Consider the following 17143-nt stretch of genomic DNA (forward strand, 5'->3'; position numbering starts at 1 on the left):
GGGTAGGATTCACTTCCAAGGTAGGGGAAGAGTGAGGTTCAGTGCAGAAGAGACGACTCTATAGAAACAACAATATTATTAGTGAACAATAAAATACATCTTCCAAGTTACCATTAAAAAATAACCCTGTTTTTGCCTCGGGATCCAGCTCAGCTTTTCTCACCAACTTCAGAATCCAGACTGCCACTCTCCCCGCCTTCTCTCCCCCCCCCCCCCCCCCCAACAAAACAAAACCTGCCAACTTTAGAAGTTTGCCTAAGTCTTCCAGGCCCTGCAAAGTAGAAAGCTCAGCTCAGCAGTTTTGCCCCCGGGACAACAGTGAACTCCTGGAAGGGGCGGGACTGAAACTGGGCAACTGCTCTAACAATTAGCGACCCCTTTCTCTCCCCACTTCCCGACTTCAGACCTTGACCTTGGGGCTCGGGGCGGGCATGAAGCCCTCCTGGCTGCAGTGTCGGAAGGTCACGGGCGCGGGGGGTCTCGGGGCTCCCCTGCAGGGCTCGGCAGCGGCTCGGGGAGCGGCTCCAGCCCGCCGGGCATACCTGGCCCCCCCGCCCCGGAGTAGTCTCGGCATAAGTGGGGGCTGCCGCTCCCTGTCGTCGGGCAGCAGCACCGGTGGTGGTGCAGCCAGCGAGTATAAGACGCACTTCGCGGCCTCGGTGTCCGACCCCGAGAGGTTCTGGGGGAAAGCAGCGGAGCAGATCAGCTGGTACAAGCCCTGGACCAAAACGCTGGAGAACAGCCACCCACCAGCCACAAGTTGGTGAGTGACTCCCCGACGGGTCCCCGAGCCCGCCGGGGGTGGCATTAGCCTCTCCTGGCACAGCTGGGGCAAATCCAGCACAGAGTAACGCCCTGGCGTTAAAAGATCTGGGTTCGAATGCTGTCTCTGATGCTTACAATGGCTTAGATCAGGGACAGGTGTCTGGCCCTCAGTTTCCTCATCTGTAAAATCAGAGGATTGCGCTAACTGGCCTCCGAAGTGCCTTCCACCTCTAAATCCAGCAGCCTATGGAAGTGTCCTAAAAAGCCCTGGTTAGTGCTACAGCACAAACTATTATCCTCCTTGGAGGTAAAATGACTAGAGATGGGAGCAAGTCTCAGACTCGGGTTTTCACTGGCCCCAAATATCTTTAGCTAATTTCTACCCCCACAGTCTGTCCCCTAGGCACCCTGTTTGGGAAACAGGGTATTAACCTGGAAACAACGAACTTGTTTTTCACATGTGTATATATACATTATATGCATACATATAGATATATATGAAAAAAGTTCACTCACTCATAACGACTTCTTTGTAATCCCGTCTTTTATTCTATGCATTTAAACATAATTTAAGAAAGGATACATAGGCTTCTGACTGTCAAAGGTGTCCAAGACACAGAAATGGTTAAGAACTCCTCATTTTCACTCACAAAATTTAAGAGCTTTAAGGGATCCCCCAGTCTGAACCCTCTTGTTTTACAAGTGAGGAAACTGAGGACTAGTCCTGCTTGTAGAACAAGTGCAGGAACTCGGATCTCTTGAAGTCTCTAGAGACACAGCTGAGAGTGGTTTTTTTTTTTTTTCCTTTCTATTATTTTGGGAGGTCAAGCAGTGAACTAATAAACTACCTCCTTTTCTTTCTTGCTCAGGAGTGCCAAAATATTCTCTTTTAAGTGAAAAGGACCTTTCTGAAACTATCTTTTATTTTTAATTACAAATACATTTTGCCTTTTCTGGACGAGTCGTTTGACGGTACTTTATTTAAGTATTCATTATTGCCAAGGATTTTGTTAATCAGCTTTTCTTAATACATACACATTTGTACAAGGGAACCCAGGCCTGTGATTTCACCAGAGTGGAAACCCTCTTCACCAATGCTAGTTGGCATTTGCCTCTAATTTGGGGCACACTTTGAGGCACAGTTAAGAAGTTGAACCTAGTTCTTCTTGGCCCCAAGACCCAGCCTCTAACCACTCTGCCAAGTTGTCATTCTGAAAAAAAAATGAATGTGGCTGTAATCAAGAAGACATTGGCCGTACTTACATTGCTCAATTTTGTATTGAAATGATGCAGACTGCACTAAGATGAAGAATTGTCATGAGGTTTTGCTTTCAGAATACACACATACAGAGTGTCCAGAAGTTTTAGTGCAGTTTCTTTGGTAGGGGGTGAAGTCAACAGAGCCCCCTGGATTTAAATTCTGGAAGACCTGAGTTTGAATTCTCCCTCAAATATTCACTAAGCTTGAATAGCTGAAAGCTGCACTAAGACTTTTGGGACAGCTTGTATTTCTACCAAGGAACTTGATTTGGTTTGGTTTGGGGTAGGGGTTGGAAAAAACCATCCCACTGGGAATATATATTTAATGAGTTCATTTATTTTAAAAGATACACCCCAAACTTACTTTTAGGTTTTAGCAATCAGTTGACTATATCATACATGTATAGGTATAAAGACTGGTGAGTTCCCATCTCCCCATATGGCAGGGGGCCTCAGACTAATTTTCTTTTGGAGAGAATGTTTTGAGAGTCAGTGGAGATAGTTGGCAGATTTCAGACAGTTCATCTTGGAATCAGAAACCAGTTTGGAGATGGGCCAGCTAAAACCGATTGGGATTTTCTGTTATAGAAAAAGATACAAGAGCTAAGCCTCGAATGTCTAACTGCAATTTGGAAACAAAACAAAACTGGCAGCAACCTTGGGGAAAATCCCACAGTACCGAACAATATGGAGATGTCTGTTGATACATTGTTGATATGTTGTTGAATCAAAGGTCCCATGGGCTGAATGACTCTAGAGAGAGTTTCATGGAAAAATCCATTAGGTCATTACTTTTCTAAGCTCAATATATTGAGAGACATTTAGCACTGCTAGTAATCCTTTTGATAACAGACCAGTTTAATACATGGCTTTTCCCACCCAGGAATTAGACACCGATAATCCATCATTTAAGTTACTTTCCCCTGAAACTGAAATCAGACACGAAATCCCCCGCGTGTTTATACCACTCACTTTTTGTACTGAGCATCATAACTAGCTCATTTGTCCAGTCATATCACAAATAATTAGTTGTTGTTCTTTCTCTCTCCCTTTGAGATATGCCAGTGGTGTTAAACTCAAATAGAAATGGGGGCAACTACACCTTGAGGCAGCTAAATGTTACAATGGATAGCTCTAGAAGGGGCCTGGAGTCAGGAAAACCTATCTTCCTAAATTCACATCTGTCCTCATACACCTACTAGATTAACTGTGTAACCCTGGGCAAATCACTTAATCCCTGTTTACCTTAGTTTCTTAATCTGGAAAATGAGAAGGAGAAGGAAATGGCAAGCCACTCTAGTATCTTTGCCAAGAAAACCTCAAATGGGATCATAAAGAGTAGGGCACAGGGGGAGGCTAGGCAGTGCAGTGGATAAAGCACTGGCCCTGGATTCAGGAGTACCTAGGTTCAAATCCAGCCTCAGACACTTAAGTGACCCTGGGCAAGTCACTTAACCGTCATTGCCCTGCAAAAAAAAAATAATAAAAAAGAAAGAAAGAAAAGGAAAGAAAAGAAAAGAAAGAGTAGGGCACAACTGAAAAAAGTGACTGAACAATAAACCCTTCTGAAGGATGCTCGTGGGCTGGATCTTGACTTAAACCACAAATTAACATTATTTATGTTATATTGTATTTTTATTTATTTTGTTAAATATTTCCCCCTTATATTTTAATCTGGTTGTGGCTGCACTTGGGAGTGTTTTAAGGTCGAATTTGACACATCTGAGCTACATTAACTTTGAAGATCCCCTCCTCCCCTCCTCCCCTCCTCCCCTCCTCCAGTTTTGAACTAATGATATAATTTATAGTAATGGTGTTTATGAAGTTCCTTAAGTAAATACAGATCACTGGGGAGTAATGAAGACCTACTCAACATTTAGAAGACTTAAAATAAATAGAAAAGAACATTTACTATTTACCAAATATTAACTTCATTGTAAACTGTGTTTAGCACTATGAAGAATCCAAGGTTGTTATCCTAGAAGAGTTTATAATCTATTTGGTGAGGCGAGATATACACAATCAAATTAAATAGTAATAAATCAAGGTAGGACTAAGTATGATCTTGGTAAGTGACTTCTTTGTGTGTCAGTTCTGCTGCTCTTATTTATTAAGGAGAGGTGGGGGAGGGAAGGGGAAAAGGCTAAGTTTGAACTAGAATTATTCATAAAGCTTAATTTACCTTGGATGCACATAAAAATAAAATAATTATCTAAGACATAATTATATAAATAAAACCTTAGGCAAAGTGTTTTGTCTTTCAGGGACTTGGTCTCTCCATTTGCGAAATGAGCAGTTTCAATCAGGTACCTCTGCCAATGGAATAGAAAATTCTGTGGAGTTTGGACTTTGTTTTTTGTTTGTTTTTTGTATCCCCAGTGCTCTGTACATAGTAGGGATTATTTATTCATTGATTAGTTGTTCTCTAAGGTCTTTTCTAGCTATAACATTCCACAATTTTTCATGTATTATGCTGAAAGTTGTATATATGTTTTATAGGAAGTTGCCAAAATATATTACCATTGTGAGCTCCATTTGATAAGAAAGGTTTTATGAGATTCCATTCTCAAGGGTGGTATTAGAAGCCTTTTAGAGGCATTTATGGTTCCTTTTGCCTCCCCTCCCCTTTGGATTCTCCATGTAAAATTCCAAAACAGATTGCAAAAAGAAATGAGAATATAGTTCTAGCATAGAAGGATCCTAACATGTCCTAGATAACTATGTATTGCTTAGTTAGTCCATAAACATCTCATAAAACACCTATTATGTATGAAATCCTATACCAAGCTGTGGAGATACAAAGTAAGACAAAAGACCAGAGCTCCCAATCTTATGGGGGTGACAACATGCAAACAATGATGTTGAAACAAGCTATGGCCAGCATAAATAGGAAATGGTAAACAGAGGAAAGTGAAGATTTAAGAGGACTTAGAAAAGGCTTTCTGTAGAAGGTGGCATTTTCTCTGGGACTGGAAAGAAGCCAGGAGGCTTATATGTGAATACATATATTCATGTAGTTACATATAAATATGTATATGCATATATATTCTATGACAAGCAGTATTAATTCATTTACATTATTCAGAGTGAGAAAGGATAACACTTGCAGTTAGAAAATTCTAAGAGGCAAAATCATATCAATATATGTGTGTATCATCAGAAGAGACAATAGGAAATAAATCATAGCAGTCACACCTTAGCAGACCCTACAAAAAGCCATTAATATCCAGAGGAAGAGTCTGACTTTAAACCATAGGTAGGATGATAGCTGGGGAAGACTGCTGAATATGGCAGTAAAAGTAGTCCTTTTTCTTTTTCTTGCTCAACATTTTATTTTATTGATAATGAAGCTGAGGTTAATAACACTAATAACAGTAACAATAAATGTTTCTTAATAGAAAAAACTTAAGAATCTTTGAAGGGCTATTCATCAGTTGACACAGCATCTTTTTTGTTTCATCCATAGAAATAGAGGTAGTAGGATGAAAAATGTTATTTCAAAGTCAAATTGTGTGTGTGTGTGTGTGTGTGTGTGTGTGTGTGTGTGTGTGTGTGTGTATACCTGGTCATTCTAGTGTTAAGAGTTTACTATGTACTGGGCACTGTCCTATAAAGTAATCTTTTTTTTTTTCAAAGTAGCTAGAAGTCTTTATTCTTGGTTCTATGGAGTCATGATGTGTCATTCAACTGATCATATTTCTAGCCTTTCAAAGCTATATTATTTTTTATATTAAATTTATTTATTTAGAAATTTCACCAAGTTACATGTAAAATCAAATTTTCACTTTGATTTTTTAAAACGCTGTGTTCCAAATTCTCTTGCTTCCCCCTCCCCCCACCCTTCCCTAAGAAAGTAGTCTTTTAATCTGGAAAAAAATATGCAAATTGGATTAAAGGGAAGTGGAATGGAGTGTCAGGAAAATCACTGCAGGAATCCAAGTATAAGGAAATGAGGGTTGTGATTGAGCTCTCTTTTGTAAATCTGTCTGAATATGAAGGTTCTCTCCATGTCCTTTACCAAAAAGCAGAGGAGGCTCATTGAGGAGAGGAAGGGGGACTCCAAGCAAAGTAAGCCAAGTAAGAAAGTGGATCTCTATGTTGGTATGTTGCAAAATAGTGAAATGGCATACCTAAAGATCTTGGTCTACCATAGTCAACACTTAATAAATGTTTGTTGTGTGATTGGTAGGGAGCACTTATGGCTGTGATTTCCCTTCAGCCTGCACCCATGGCAGATGTTTATCAGCTCGACAGACAGAGGGAGGGAGGGTTTCTTAAATTTGCTGGTTGTGAACTTTTTTAAAAAAATGATAACAATTTCATTATAAATGCTTTCCTTTTTAATGCTGTGTATTTTAATGTTATTCATTTTAAAACATTATGCCAAGGAGGGGTTCATAAGGTTCACTGGACTGGCAAAGAGATCCATGGCATGAAAAAAAAAAAGGTTTAGGAACTCTTGAAGTAGATGCTGTGATGTCCTGAGTGAAATAGATGAGAAAATGTGCACCTTTTACCCAGTGATTACTCTACAACACTCCTCCACCCATCAGGTCATTGAGCCATAAGGAATTGCTCAGCATATTGATTTTTATCTTTCATTGAATTCCCAGTGCTTACTTTGTTCAGTGCCTGAAATACAGTAGGCACTTAATAAGTGCTTCTCAGCTTCACTGGACTCCAGTCAGTATAGTATAAATAAGCTCAAGACATTTTGTCCCTAATCCATGGCTTACTGATGGCTCAGGCACCCCAAGCAATGCACACCAGCATATACTCTGTTGACTATGTTTCAGTGACTTAATATTGCATCTAAGATCAAATGCAAAATCCTCTGTTTGGCCTTTTACAGTATGACCCCAACCTACTTTTTCATGCTTATGCATTACTTGCCCTTATGGTGATTTTGTCTGCTTGCTATTCCTGTAGGTCAAATTCCACATTCAGCCTCTGTATTTTTATATAGCCTGGCCCTCATGCTGGGTATGTCCTCATTCCTCATCTCTGCCTCTTAGAATTCCCAGTTTCTTCGAAGTTAAACTCAAACACCATCTCCTATGTAAGACCTTTGCTGATTTCTCTCTCACATCTATTAGGTCCTCTATGTTCAAAAAATTACCATGCATTTTAAAAATTCTTATTTTTGGACACTTTGGTTCCTCATATAGAATTTAATGTGTTAATTGAGAGCAAGGATTGTTTTATTTTTGTCTTTGTATTCCCAGTGCCTAACAGGAAAGGAAGGAAGAAAAGAAGAAAGGGAGGGAGAGAGAGAGTGAAAAAGGGTAGGAGGAAGGAAGGAGGGAGAGGAAGAAGGAAAAGAAAGAAGGAATGGAGGGAGAGAAAAGGGAAAAGGAAAGAAGGAAAGGAAGAAGAAAGAAGGAAGGAAAGGAGAGAAACAAAGGAATAAGGGAGAAGGGAGGTAGGGGAGGAGGAAAGGAAAGAAGGAAGAGAAAGAAAGAAGAAAAGAAGGAAAGGAGGGGAATAAGAAAAAAGGAAGGGAAGGAGGAAAGAAGGGAAGAAGGAAGAAAAGGGAGGGAAAGAAAGGGGAAGAAAGGAAGGAAAGAGGGAAGGAGAAAAAGAGGGAAGAAAGGGAAAAGGAAGATATGTTAAGTGATTACTATGTGCTATGTATTGTATTGATCTAATATACAAGCACACAAGATAGTCCTTCAAAGATTTTATATTTTAATAGAACATAGGGAGTGGTGACCAGGGAGAAATGTTTTGGTGTCATGGGGTAGTTGATTGAAGCATTGGATGTTTTATAATTTCAGAACTAGGGTTAGAAAAAATGGGGTGAGTGCATAGGGCATGGCATGAAGATAGCAGGGAAATGGCCTGGTGGATCAGAGTCTGGGCAAGATAAGGTAAATATTCACCAGTCTTAAGCCCAGGGTCACAGGAGTGGAAGCTTGACCTCTGGGGAGGAGGTGTATGAAGGCTGGCATCATGGCATGGAGATGACTGCGAAGCAAAAAGTGCTCAATAAATGTCTTCTTAATACTCCTTAATTTCTGAGAAATGGATGCAAACTGTAGATAATGGCAACTGTCTACTATAAGGTCATTATCACCAGCCCTCTCAGTAATTTGAATGCTCGTGGTCTTTCCATTCTATCCATCATCTTCAGAACATAATTCATGCTGACGGCATTGGTAGCAACCTAATTAATCAAGTCTTCAACCCCCTGAGCACTACAGTCTTTTCCTGTTATTCAGTTATTTCAGTTGTATCTGACTCTTTGTGACCCCATTTGGGGTTTTCTTGGTAAAGATACTGGAGTAATTTGCCATTTCCTTCTCCAGCTCATTTTACAGATGAGGAAATTGAGACAAATAGGGTCAAATGACTTTTCCAGAATCAGACAGTAAGTCTCTGAGGCCAGATTTGAACTAAGGAAGACAAATCTTCTTGATTACAGGTCCAGCACTCTATCCACTGCCACCTAGTTGTCCCTAGTTTTTTCCTACTTCACTTTGACCACAGAGTGGCATCACTTTTAAGATCTATAACTTTGCAATTACATTATTAGACCACAATCTCCTTTCATTACATATCTCCCTTTCTTTCACTCCATCTAACACTCATTTTCCTCTGAATGTGACCTCTTTTCCCTTGACCCATCCCAATTCTCCTAGTCAATCACACTTCATTTGCTTCCAGATTAATTTTTTATAAATTATAAAAGTATTTAAATATTTTCCAGTTACGTGTAGAGATAGTTTTCAACATTTGTTTTTACAAGACTGATTCACTTTTGAACACATTGTCAACACCTTTAATGTTCTTCCCCAGTTGCTACTCTAAAATTCCTTGTCCTTTCTCCAAACTACCACCGTTCCTAATCTGTGAATACTCATCCCTGGATGGATGCTACCATCTTCTGGGTACTGCTTGAGAAAGTCATAAAGTAACACTGGTTTTTACCCCCCACTACAAATTCATCATAATTTTCTCTGACACCTTGCTACTTCCTGATAATACTCTGATTCTACCTCTATTGATTTTGTGTTCCTTTCCCCATAGGGATTCAACTCCTATATTCCTAAAAGTGACTACTCCAAACCTTTTCTTCTTTTGTTCCTCTTATTTCCCACACCCCACCCTATCCTCTCCATTTAACCTCAGGCAACCAAGTATCCTACTTCACTAAGAGTATTGAAACCAAATTTCCCCATTTGAATTCCTAGTAACTGAGCAGCAGCAATGCCCAATCTGTTTTTTTTCATGCAGAAGATGTCTTACCTCCTAAATCCTAACTTAGTCAAGAAGGATGCTTGTATTTTTGTCGTTGCTCAGTTGTGTCCAACTCTGTGACCCCATTGAGGTTTTCTTGGCAAAGATACTGGACTACTTTGCATTTCCATATCCAGTGTATTTTGTAGTTGAGGAAACTAAGTCAAATGGGGTTAAGTGACTTGCCAGGGTCACACAGCTAGTAAGTGTTAAGTGTCTGAGGCCAGATTTGAACTCAGGTCCTCCTGACTCCAGGGCCTGTGCTCAATCCACTGCACCACCTGGGTGCCCCTAAATCTGAGTACTCTTAACCACCACACCACCTAACTGCTCCAACAGCAACATTGAGACCTGATATCTCTATTTGAATTCCTCATAATTTAGCAGCAGCAATGCCCAACCTGTCCTTCACTTTTTGGTTTTTGGTTTTTGTTTTTTGTTTTGGTGAGGCAATTGGGGTTAAGTGAAGTGTTAAGTGTCTGATGTCGGATTTGAACTCAGGTCCTCCTGACTCCAGGGCCCGTGCTCGATCTACTGCGCCACCTAGCTGCCCCCTGTCCTTCACTTTTGCTGCAGAATATGTGCTCTCACCAAGACTAGTCTTTGAACTTTGTGCTTCTGATCGCATTTGCTGTAGTCTATTCCAGGGCTTTGCTCTTCTTCCTTACAGTTCAGTCTTTCCCTTTCCACTGGCTTCCTGTGCTTGGGTCTCTGTCATCTCACTACAAACATGATTAGGTATTAATTCCAAAAAAGAAAATTCTTTACTTGATCTTTTTATCTCATTTAACTGCCAGCCCCCTATTTCCTTCCTTTTTCCTGAAAAACTTATAGGATTGATAAAGCAGTGATTGTGTGCCAGGCATTATGCTGAACACTGGAGATATGTAAATAAAATCTCTCAAGATGGTTCCTACCTTCAGGGAGTTTATACTCTCACGGAGGAAGACAGCCCATAGAAGGGAGGAGCTAGAAGTTGGCAAGGCACAAGACTGATGTGGAAGAGGAGAGGAAGTCTAGTTGGAGGTGGAATGTACATGGCTAGAGCCTTTCATGAAACAATGGCCCAAATTAGCATCAACTGGGCAAAGTTCATCCCTCAAAATTCAGAGGAGTCCAAACTGAAGTGAAAGCAAAAAAGTTTTATTAGGAGGACAATTAGACACTAGTGCCAAGGCATCTCAGTACAAAGTACAAAAGAGACCACACCTCAGGAGAGGCAGGGGTTATTTATACTTAAAAACCACAAAGAAGAGGTTTACTAGGGTTGGGGTGGTTGAGTTGAAGAATGGACAATCTTTCACAGCACAGGAGGGACATGGAAGCAGCATGTATTTTTAGGAACAGTTGTCCACAAGTCTAGTTTGGGCCTATCTGCCATAGGGCACAGTTCAGCAAGGTCAGCCAGCAGATACCAGCAAAGGCATCTGGGAATGAAGAAGACTTTGGTTCACTGAAGGCTCCTGATTGGCTCCTTTCAGCAAAGGGACTTACTCAGTGTCCAGTGCACCTGCTTAGCATGGTAACTCATAGAAAATACATATATTTATCTCAGGAGTACTCTCCAACTAGGGAACCAGCACTCAAGACCACAGGGCAAAGAGTAGATGCTGCTATCGAGAAGATGAAGTCCAGTGAGGGCGGAGTATGGAGGGTATATTATGCTTCTCATTTCTGTTTTCTCCTTTCCACTCAACCCTTTCTGACTAGGCTTTTGTCATTCCCCCCACTCCCTTGAAACTGATTTCTTAAAGGTTATCAATAACCTCTTTTAAAAAAAATAATATTTTATTTTCCCCAATTAAAAGTAAAAATAATTTTTAAATTATTTTATAAAATTTTGAGTTCCAAATTCTCTCCCTACCTTCCTGCCACGCCATCTTTGAAAAGGCAAGCAATTTGACACAGGTTAAATGTGTTTAGTCATGCAAAATATATTTTCATATAAGTCATGCTGTGAAAGAGAACATGGGAAAACCCCAACAAAAATAGAGAGCAAAGAAAAAGTATTTTTGATCTGCATTCAGACTACATCATTTTTTTAAACTCTGGAAATGGATAGCACCTTTCATCATAAGACCTTCAGAATTGTCTTGAATCATTGTACTGCTGAGAATAGCTAAGTTATTCACAGTAGATCATCATACAATATTGCTGTTTCTGTGTACAGTGTTCCCCTGGTTCTGCTCCTTTCACTTTGTATCAGTTCATGCAAATCTTTCTGGGTTTTTCTGAGAGCATGCCGCTCATCATTTCTTATACCACAATAGTATTCCATCACAACAATATACCACAGCTTGGTCAGTCATTCCTCAATTGACAGAAATCTTCTGAATTTCTAATTCTTTGCTACCACTAAAAGAGCTGCTATAAATATTTGTGTACATAGGTGCTGCTCTTTTTAAAAAATCTTTTTAGGATACAGACCTACTAGTGGTATTGATCATTCAAAGGGTATGCATGGTTTTATAGCTCTTTGGGTTCCAAATTGCTCTCCAGAATGGTTGAATCAGTATAAACCTTCAACAATAGTGCATTGGTGTTTTAATTTTTCCACATTCCCTCCAACATTTGTCATTTTCCTTTTCTGTCCTATTAGTCAATGTGATAGGTGTGGATTCCTTCCATTTCTATTTTACCTCATGATTCCAGAATATAAGGACAGTTTTCACTTGTAATTTCTTGAAAGATGGCATCTGGGCTCTTTTTTATCATAGTTTTCAGGAAATCCAATAATTCTTAAATTATCTCACCTGGATCTATTTTCCAGGTCATTTTTTTCAATGAAATATTTTCTATTTTCTTCAATTATTTTCATTTTTTAAAATTTTGTTTTATTGTTTCTTGATGTCAGAAAATCATTGGCTTTCACTTGCCCAATTCTAATTTTAATGAAATATTTTCTTCAGCAAGCAAATTTTGTACCTCCTTTTCCATTTGGCTAGTTCTACTTTTTAAAAAGTTATTTTCTTCAGTGGATTTTTGTACCTCTTTTTCCATTTGGCTAATTCTGTTTTTCATGGTATTTTTCTCTTCATTGGCTTTTTGTACCTTTTTTTGACCATCCAGCCTATTCTGTTTTTTAAGGTGTTTACTTTCTTCAATATTTTTGTGCCTCCTTTACCAAGATGTTGACCCTTTCCCCCCCTGATTTTCTTGCATCCCATTTCTCTTCCCAATTTTTCTTCAACCTCTCTTATCAAATAAATTAATCAAATTTTAAAAATCCTTTTTGCTCTATTCTGTGGTGTATGGCCAATTCATATTTTTCTCTGAGGCTTTGGATGTAGCAGTTTTGACTTTGTTGTTTTCTCCTGAGTTTGTATTTCGAACTTCCTTGTCACTCTAGTATCTTTCTATAGTCAGGTTCTTTTCCTGCTGTTCAGTTTCCAGCCTATTTCTTGACTTTTAATATGCTAACATGGGACTCTGCTTCTGGAGTGAAGGGGGAACTATTCCAAACTTCAGTGGTTTTTTAATGCAGTTGTTTCAGAGATAATTCTAAGGACATGTAAATTTTCAGTTCTTCTAAGGTGGCATAATCCAGGGGAAAGCGTGTTTCCTCTGGTACTGTGCACTGGTCTGTGAAAAGCCACAAACACCCCTTTTCACTGTGGAACTGTGAGTAGAGTCCCTGCTCCCATGGGGCCACAAGCTCCGGTGTGCTAGTGATCCTTCTCTGGATATAGTAGCCATGAGGAGCACGACCTAGTTCCTTAAGGTTCAGGGTAGGAGGTGGAATAGGGAGGGTGTGAATCTGCTGCAGCCTGAAGACTGAGAAATTTATTAGTGGAAGGAGAAGCTGTAGGAAATGATATGCTAGAGGTGATATGCAGTATAACCAGAATTGCTAGAGATATGAATCAAAAGAGAATAGCAGAATGAGGGAAGTAGGAAAGAAGGAACAACACGGCTGGCAGGATTACCCACTGGACTTGCAGTAAAAATGCAGGAAGCAGAGATTTGGCTAGTATGTGCTGGAAGTTTTCTGGGATTTGTAATTGAAGTGTATGTGTGTGTGTGTGTGTGTGTGTGTGTGTGTGTGTGTGTGTGTGTATATGTGTGTGTTGGGAGCAGGAAGGACAAGGTTCCCACCAGGAAGTGGGAAATAAGTATTCCATTGTTAATTGGACTTAGATCTCTGTATTGTTCCCCCTGTTATTTCCATGACTTGTAATAAACCTGTATAGGTCTAAATGCTTGCTGTTAGCCTGATGCTTGCAGGGGAACTGAAGGTTCCCTGCCCCCAACTGTGTGGTCCCAAATTGTCCAACCTACAGTGAAAGAAACTGAGACAAAGCTCTGAGCTGATAGCACTTTATGAAAAGGTCCATGGCCCTCTATAATGAAGCTGACCTCAGATCTGCTTCATGATCTGATGCTCCCTTTCTCTGAGGCCTTGGTTTCATAGTGCTTGATACCCAGATGATAGAGAAGAGGCAAAATAAAATGCATGGTCTAATTGGTCAGTAGACTTATATCTTGACCTTTCAAGAGAACCTTTAGCTCACGCTTTTGATAGATTAGCCAGGAGAGAATAACCATATGTGGCGAGACTTGATGATCTTTCATTGGCCCTATGGTGGGAAATACATTGGGGAATAGATATGCAGACAGAGTCAAACAGTGGTCAAGTACTCATAGGACCTGTTGGCCAAATGCCATTGGCCATTTTTCCAGTAAAGCAGTTACAAAGGTGGAAATACAAGCCAAAATATTTGGGGGATTTTTCATACCATTGAGTCATGTTCACCACACTGGACTTGGTTATTTACTCCTCAAGCATTGGTTAAGCTCAAGCATTGACTATATAATTGCCCCTTTGGAATCAGACACATTGGAAATAAACCCAAGGTCTAAATAAAATAGATGTCTAAAGTAATCATTTCTAACTCCCATGAGTCACTTAGAAAGTCAGATGTTCCTTGGGCTTCCCTGAGGTATGTCAACATACAAATAGTTGGTGAGAAGCCTTCAAGGATAAACTTGATCTGTATAAACCTAATCCTGAGACATTGAGAAGGGTTACACATACATGCACATGGGCCTAACATTTCTCTGCTTAGAAATCTTTAGTGATGGGGCAGCTAGGTGGCGCAGTGGATTAAGCACCGGCCCTGGATTCAGGAGTATCTGAGTTCAAAACCGGCCTCAGACACATGATACTTACTAGCTGTGTGACCCTGGGCAAGTCACTTAACCCCCATTGCCCCGCAAAAAACAAACAAACAAACAAACAAAAAAGAAATCTTTAGTGGATGCTTATTGCTTGTTGAGTAATATCAAACCCATTCATGATCCTCTACAAAGATTCTTAACATGGGGTTATAAATATATTTTGATACATGTATTTCAATATAAATGGTTTCCTTTGTATTTTATTTTTATGCATTTAAAAACATCATTCTGGGGGCAGCTAGGTGTCACAGTGGTTAAAGCATTGGCCCTGGATTCAGGAGGACCTGAGTTCAAATCTGATCTCAGACACTTGACACTTACTAGCTGTGTGACCTTGGGCAAGTCACTTAACCTTCATTGCCCCGCAAAAAAGCTGTGAAAAGTTCCTAGAAACTAGGGACCTTGTATTATTTCATTTTGTACCTCCATTAAGAAGGGGCACAGTCCTGTTTACACAGTAGGCTCTTAGTAAGTGGTGTTTATTTTGTGCTTTCTGAAATGCATTTTGGCAGTTTTATAAGTGGAGATACTTTCCTTTCTTCAGTGAACTTTTGCTCTTTTGACAAACAAATATGGGGCCCACTGAAAACCTGTTGTGAAACCTGGGTGCTTCATTCATTTTGGGCCCTGACAATTTCTAATATATCTAGTAGCTTTATTTAAGGTAAAGTTATGATGTTTAAAGTAAAGGATTTGCCTTGAAGATGAAAGTTTTGTCTGCTTCTTAAGTGACCACTGGAAAAGTTAAAGTCCGATAGTTTTTTTTCTTGTTTAGTCATTTTCAGTTGTGCCCTACTCTTCATGACTCCATTTGGGATTTTCTTGACAAAGATACTGGAGTGGTTTGCCATTCCCTTCTTCAGATCATTTTACAGAAGAAGAAACTGAGGCAAAAATGGTTAAGTGACTTGCCCAGGGCCACACAGCTAGTAAGTGTCTGAGGTCAGATTTGAACTTGGGTCTCTCTGACTGCAGGCCCAGCACTCTTTCCATTGTGCCACTTAACCACCGGAGTCCAAAAGCAATTCTTAGCATTGTTTCGTGGGTACTTTAAGCATTCAGAGGATGATAGCATCTGGCGCAGGAAGAGCCCATCTGCTCCAACTCCATTATTGTATAGATGAGGAAATGAAAGACAGGAAACGTTGTGATTTGTCCAGAGTCACTCAGGTAATAGGTGCCAGTGGTAGATTTTGAACCCAGGTCTCAAGAGGGGAGGGGTGTCCATGAATTTGTTTAAAAAGTTCTGTTGCCTGTGAAAGCCTTAGTTACTATGATCAAGACAATGATCCAAGACAATTCCAAGGGACTCATGATGAACAATGCTATCAACTCCAGAGAGAGAGAGAGAACTCTCTCTTGAGTGCAGATTGAAGTAGATTTTTCTTCACTTTAATTTTTTTTGCAATGTGGCTAATGTGGAATGATGTTTTCCATGACTCTACATCTAATGGGTATTATATTGCTTGTCTGCTCAATGGGTGGAGAAGGAAGGAGGGAAAGAATTTAGAAATGAAAATTTTAAAATGAATGTTTCTCTCATAACTGTATTTCCATATAACTATTATCCTCTGTAATCCTATGTAATTTGATAAATTTATAAAGATTATTTTAAACAGGTTCCTATAGACCTCGCTAATGTGCCAAAGGGGGGCCTATGACAAAAAAAGTTAATGGCTACCTCCCACCCCCACCCCAGCTAGAGTTTTCTCCACTACCCAATGCTACCTCCATTTAAGGCTGTGCCATTTGGTGCTATTCACCTTTACTAGTATAAAGTTCAGATTTTGATAAGTTATATAGCTTGACATGGTGGATAGATGACTGGACTTAAGTTGGGAAGACCAGGTACCATCCTGCCTCAAGATTGTATGACCCTGGGCAAGTCACTTAACCCCATGTCTCATTGGGTTGATGTGAGGATCAAAGGACAATGCATGGAAGGAGCTTTGAAATCTTAAAATTATATATACATATATAATAATATTATTACTGCTACTATTACTTAATTACTTGGTGGACATCTCTAATTCCTCATCTGTAATCTCACTCTGCTTCAAATCTCCCTTGCCTTTTCCCAACTCCCTTTTCTCTATTGTCTTCCCTTCTTAGAATGTAAGCTTTCTGAAGGTAGGGACTGTCTTGTTTTCTTGCATTTGTGTCCCCAAGCAGTTAGCACAGTACCTGTCATATAGTTAGTGTTTTATAAGATTTTTTCCAGCTATTTTTATTATTACAAAAAACTCATTTTAAAATAGTCTCTTCAAATATTCTCCCCATGAAGGACTCCAGAGATGGGCTTTAGTCAGTGTTCAGAAGGTCTACAGATTGGGGCCTCCATAGCTTACTTTCCTGTTTTAAAAAAACTGCTGAATTGGGGGCAGGTAGGTGGTGCAGTGGATAAAGCACTGGCCCTGGATTCAAATTTGACCTCAGACACTTGACACTTACTTACTAGCTGTGTGACCCTGGGCAAGTCACTTAACCCTCATTGCCCTGCAACAAAAAACAAAAACAAAACAAAACAAAACAAAAAAACCTGCTGAATCTTTAGGATATCACACAAAGGAGAAAAGCTAAAAACCACAACAGTTATGTAAGCATCAGTGAATTGCCTAGAAAACCTCACAATCAATGAACAATGGGAAACTTGATAGGCTGTGATCTCTTACCTCCTGAGTGGTGTGTGAGGGGAGTGGAA

General features: G+C 39.9%; 1 protein-coding gene across 1 annotated transcript in view; it reads left to right on the plus strand.

The window, feature by feature from the left end:
- Positions 1–286: 286 nt before the first annotated feature.
- Positions 287–17143, plus strand: part of ACSS3 (acyl-CoA synthetase short chain family member 3) — a 244414-nt gene continuing 227557 nt past the window's right edge. Inside the window, exon 1 of the mRNA XM_043969220.1 lies at positions 287–763. Coding sequence (XP_043825155.1) covers positions 432–763 — 332 coding nt within the window. The 5' untranslated portion in view covers positions 287–431. The remainder of the gene's footprint in view (positions 764–17143) is intronic.

The sequence above is a fragment of the Dromiciops gliroides genome, chromosome 5, assembly GCF_019393635.1.
Source record: "Dromiciops gliroides isolate mDroGli1 chromosome 5, mDroGli1.pri, whole genome shotgun sequence".
Lineage (NCBI taxonomy): Eukaryota > Metazoa > Chordata > Mammalia > Microbiotheria > Microbiotheriidae > Dromiciops > Dromiciops gliroides.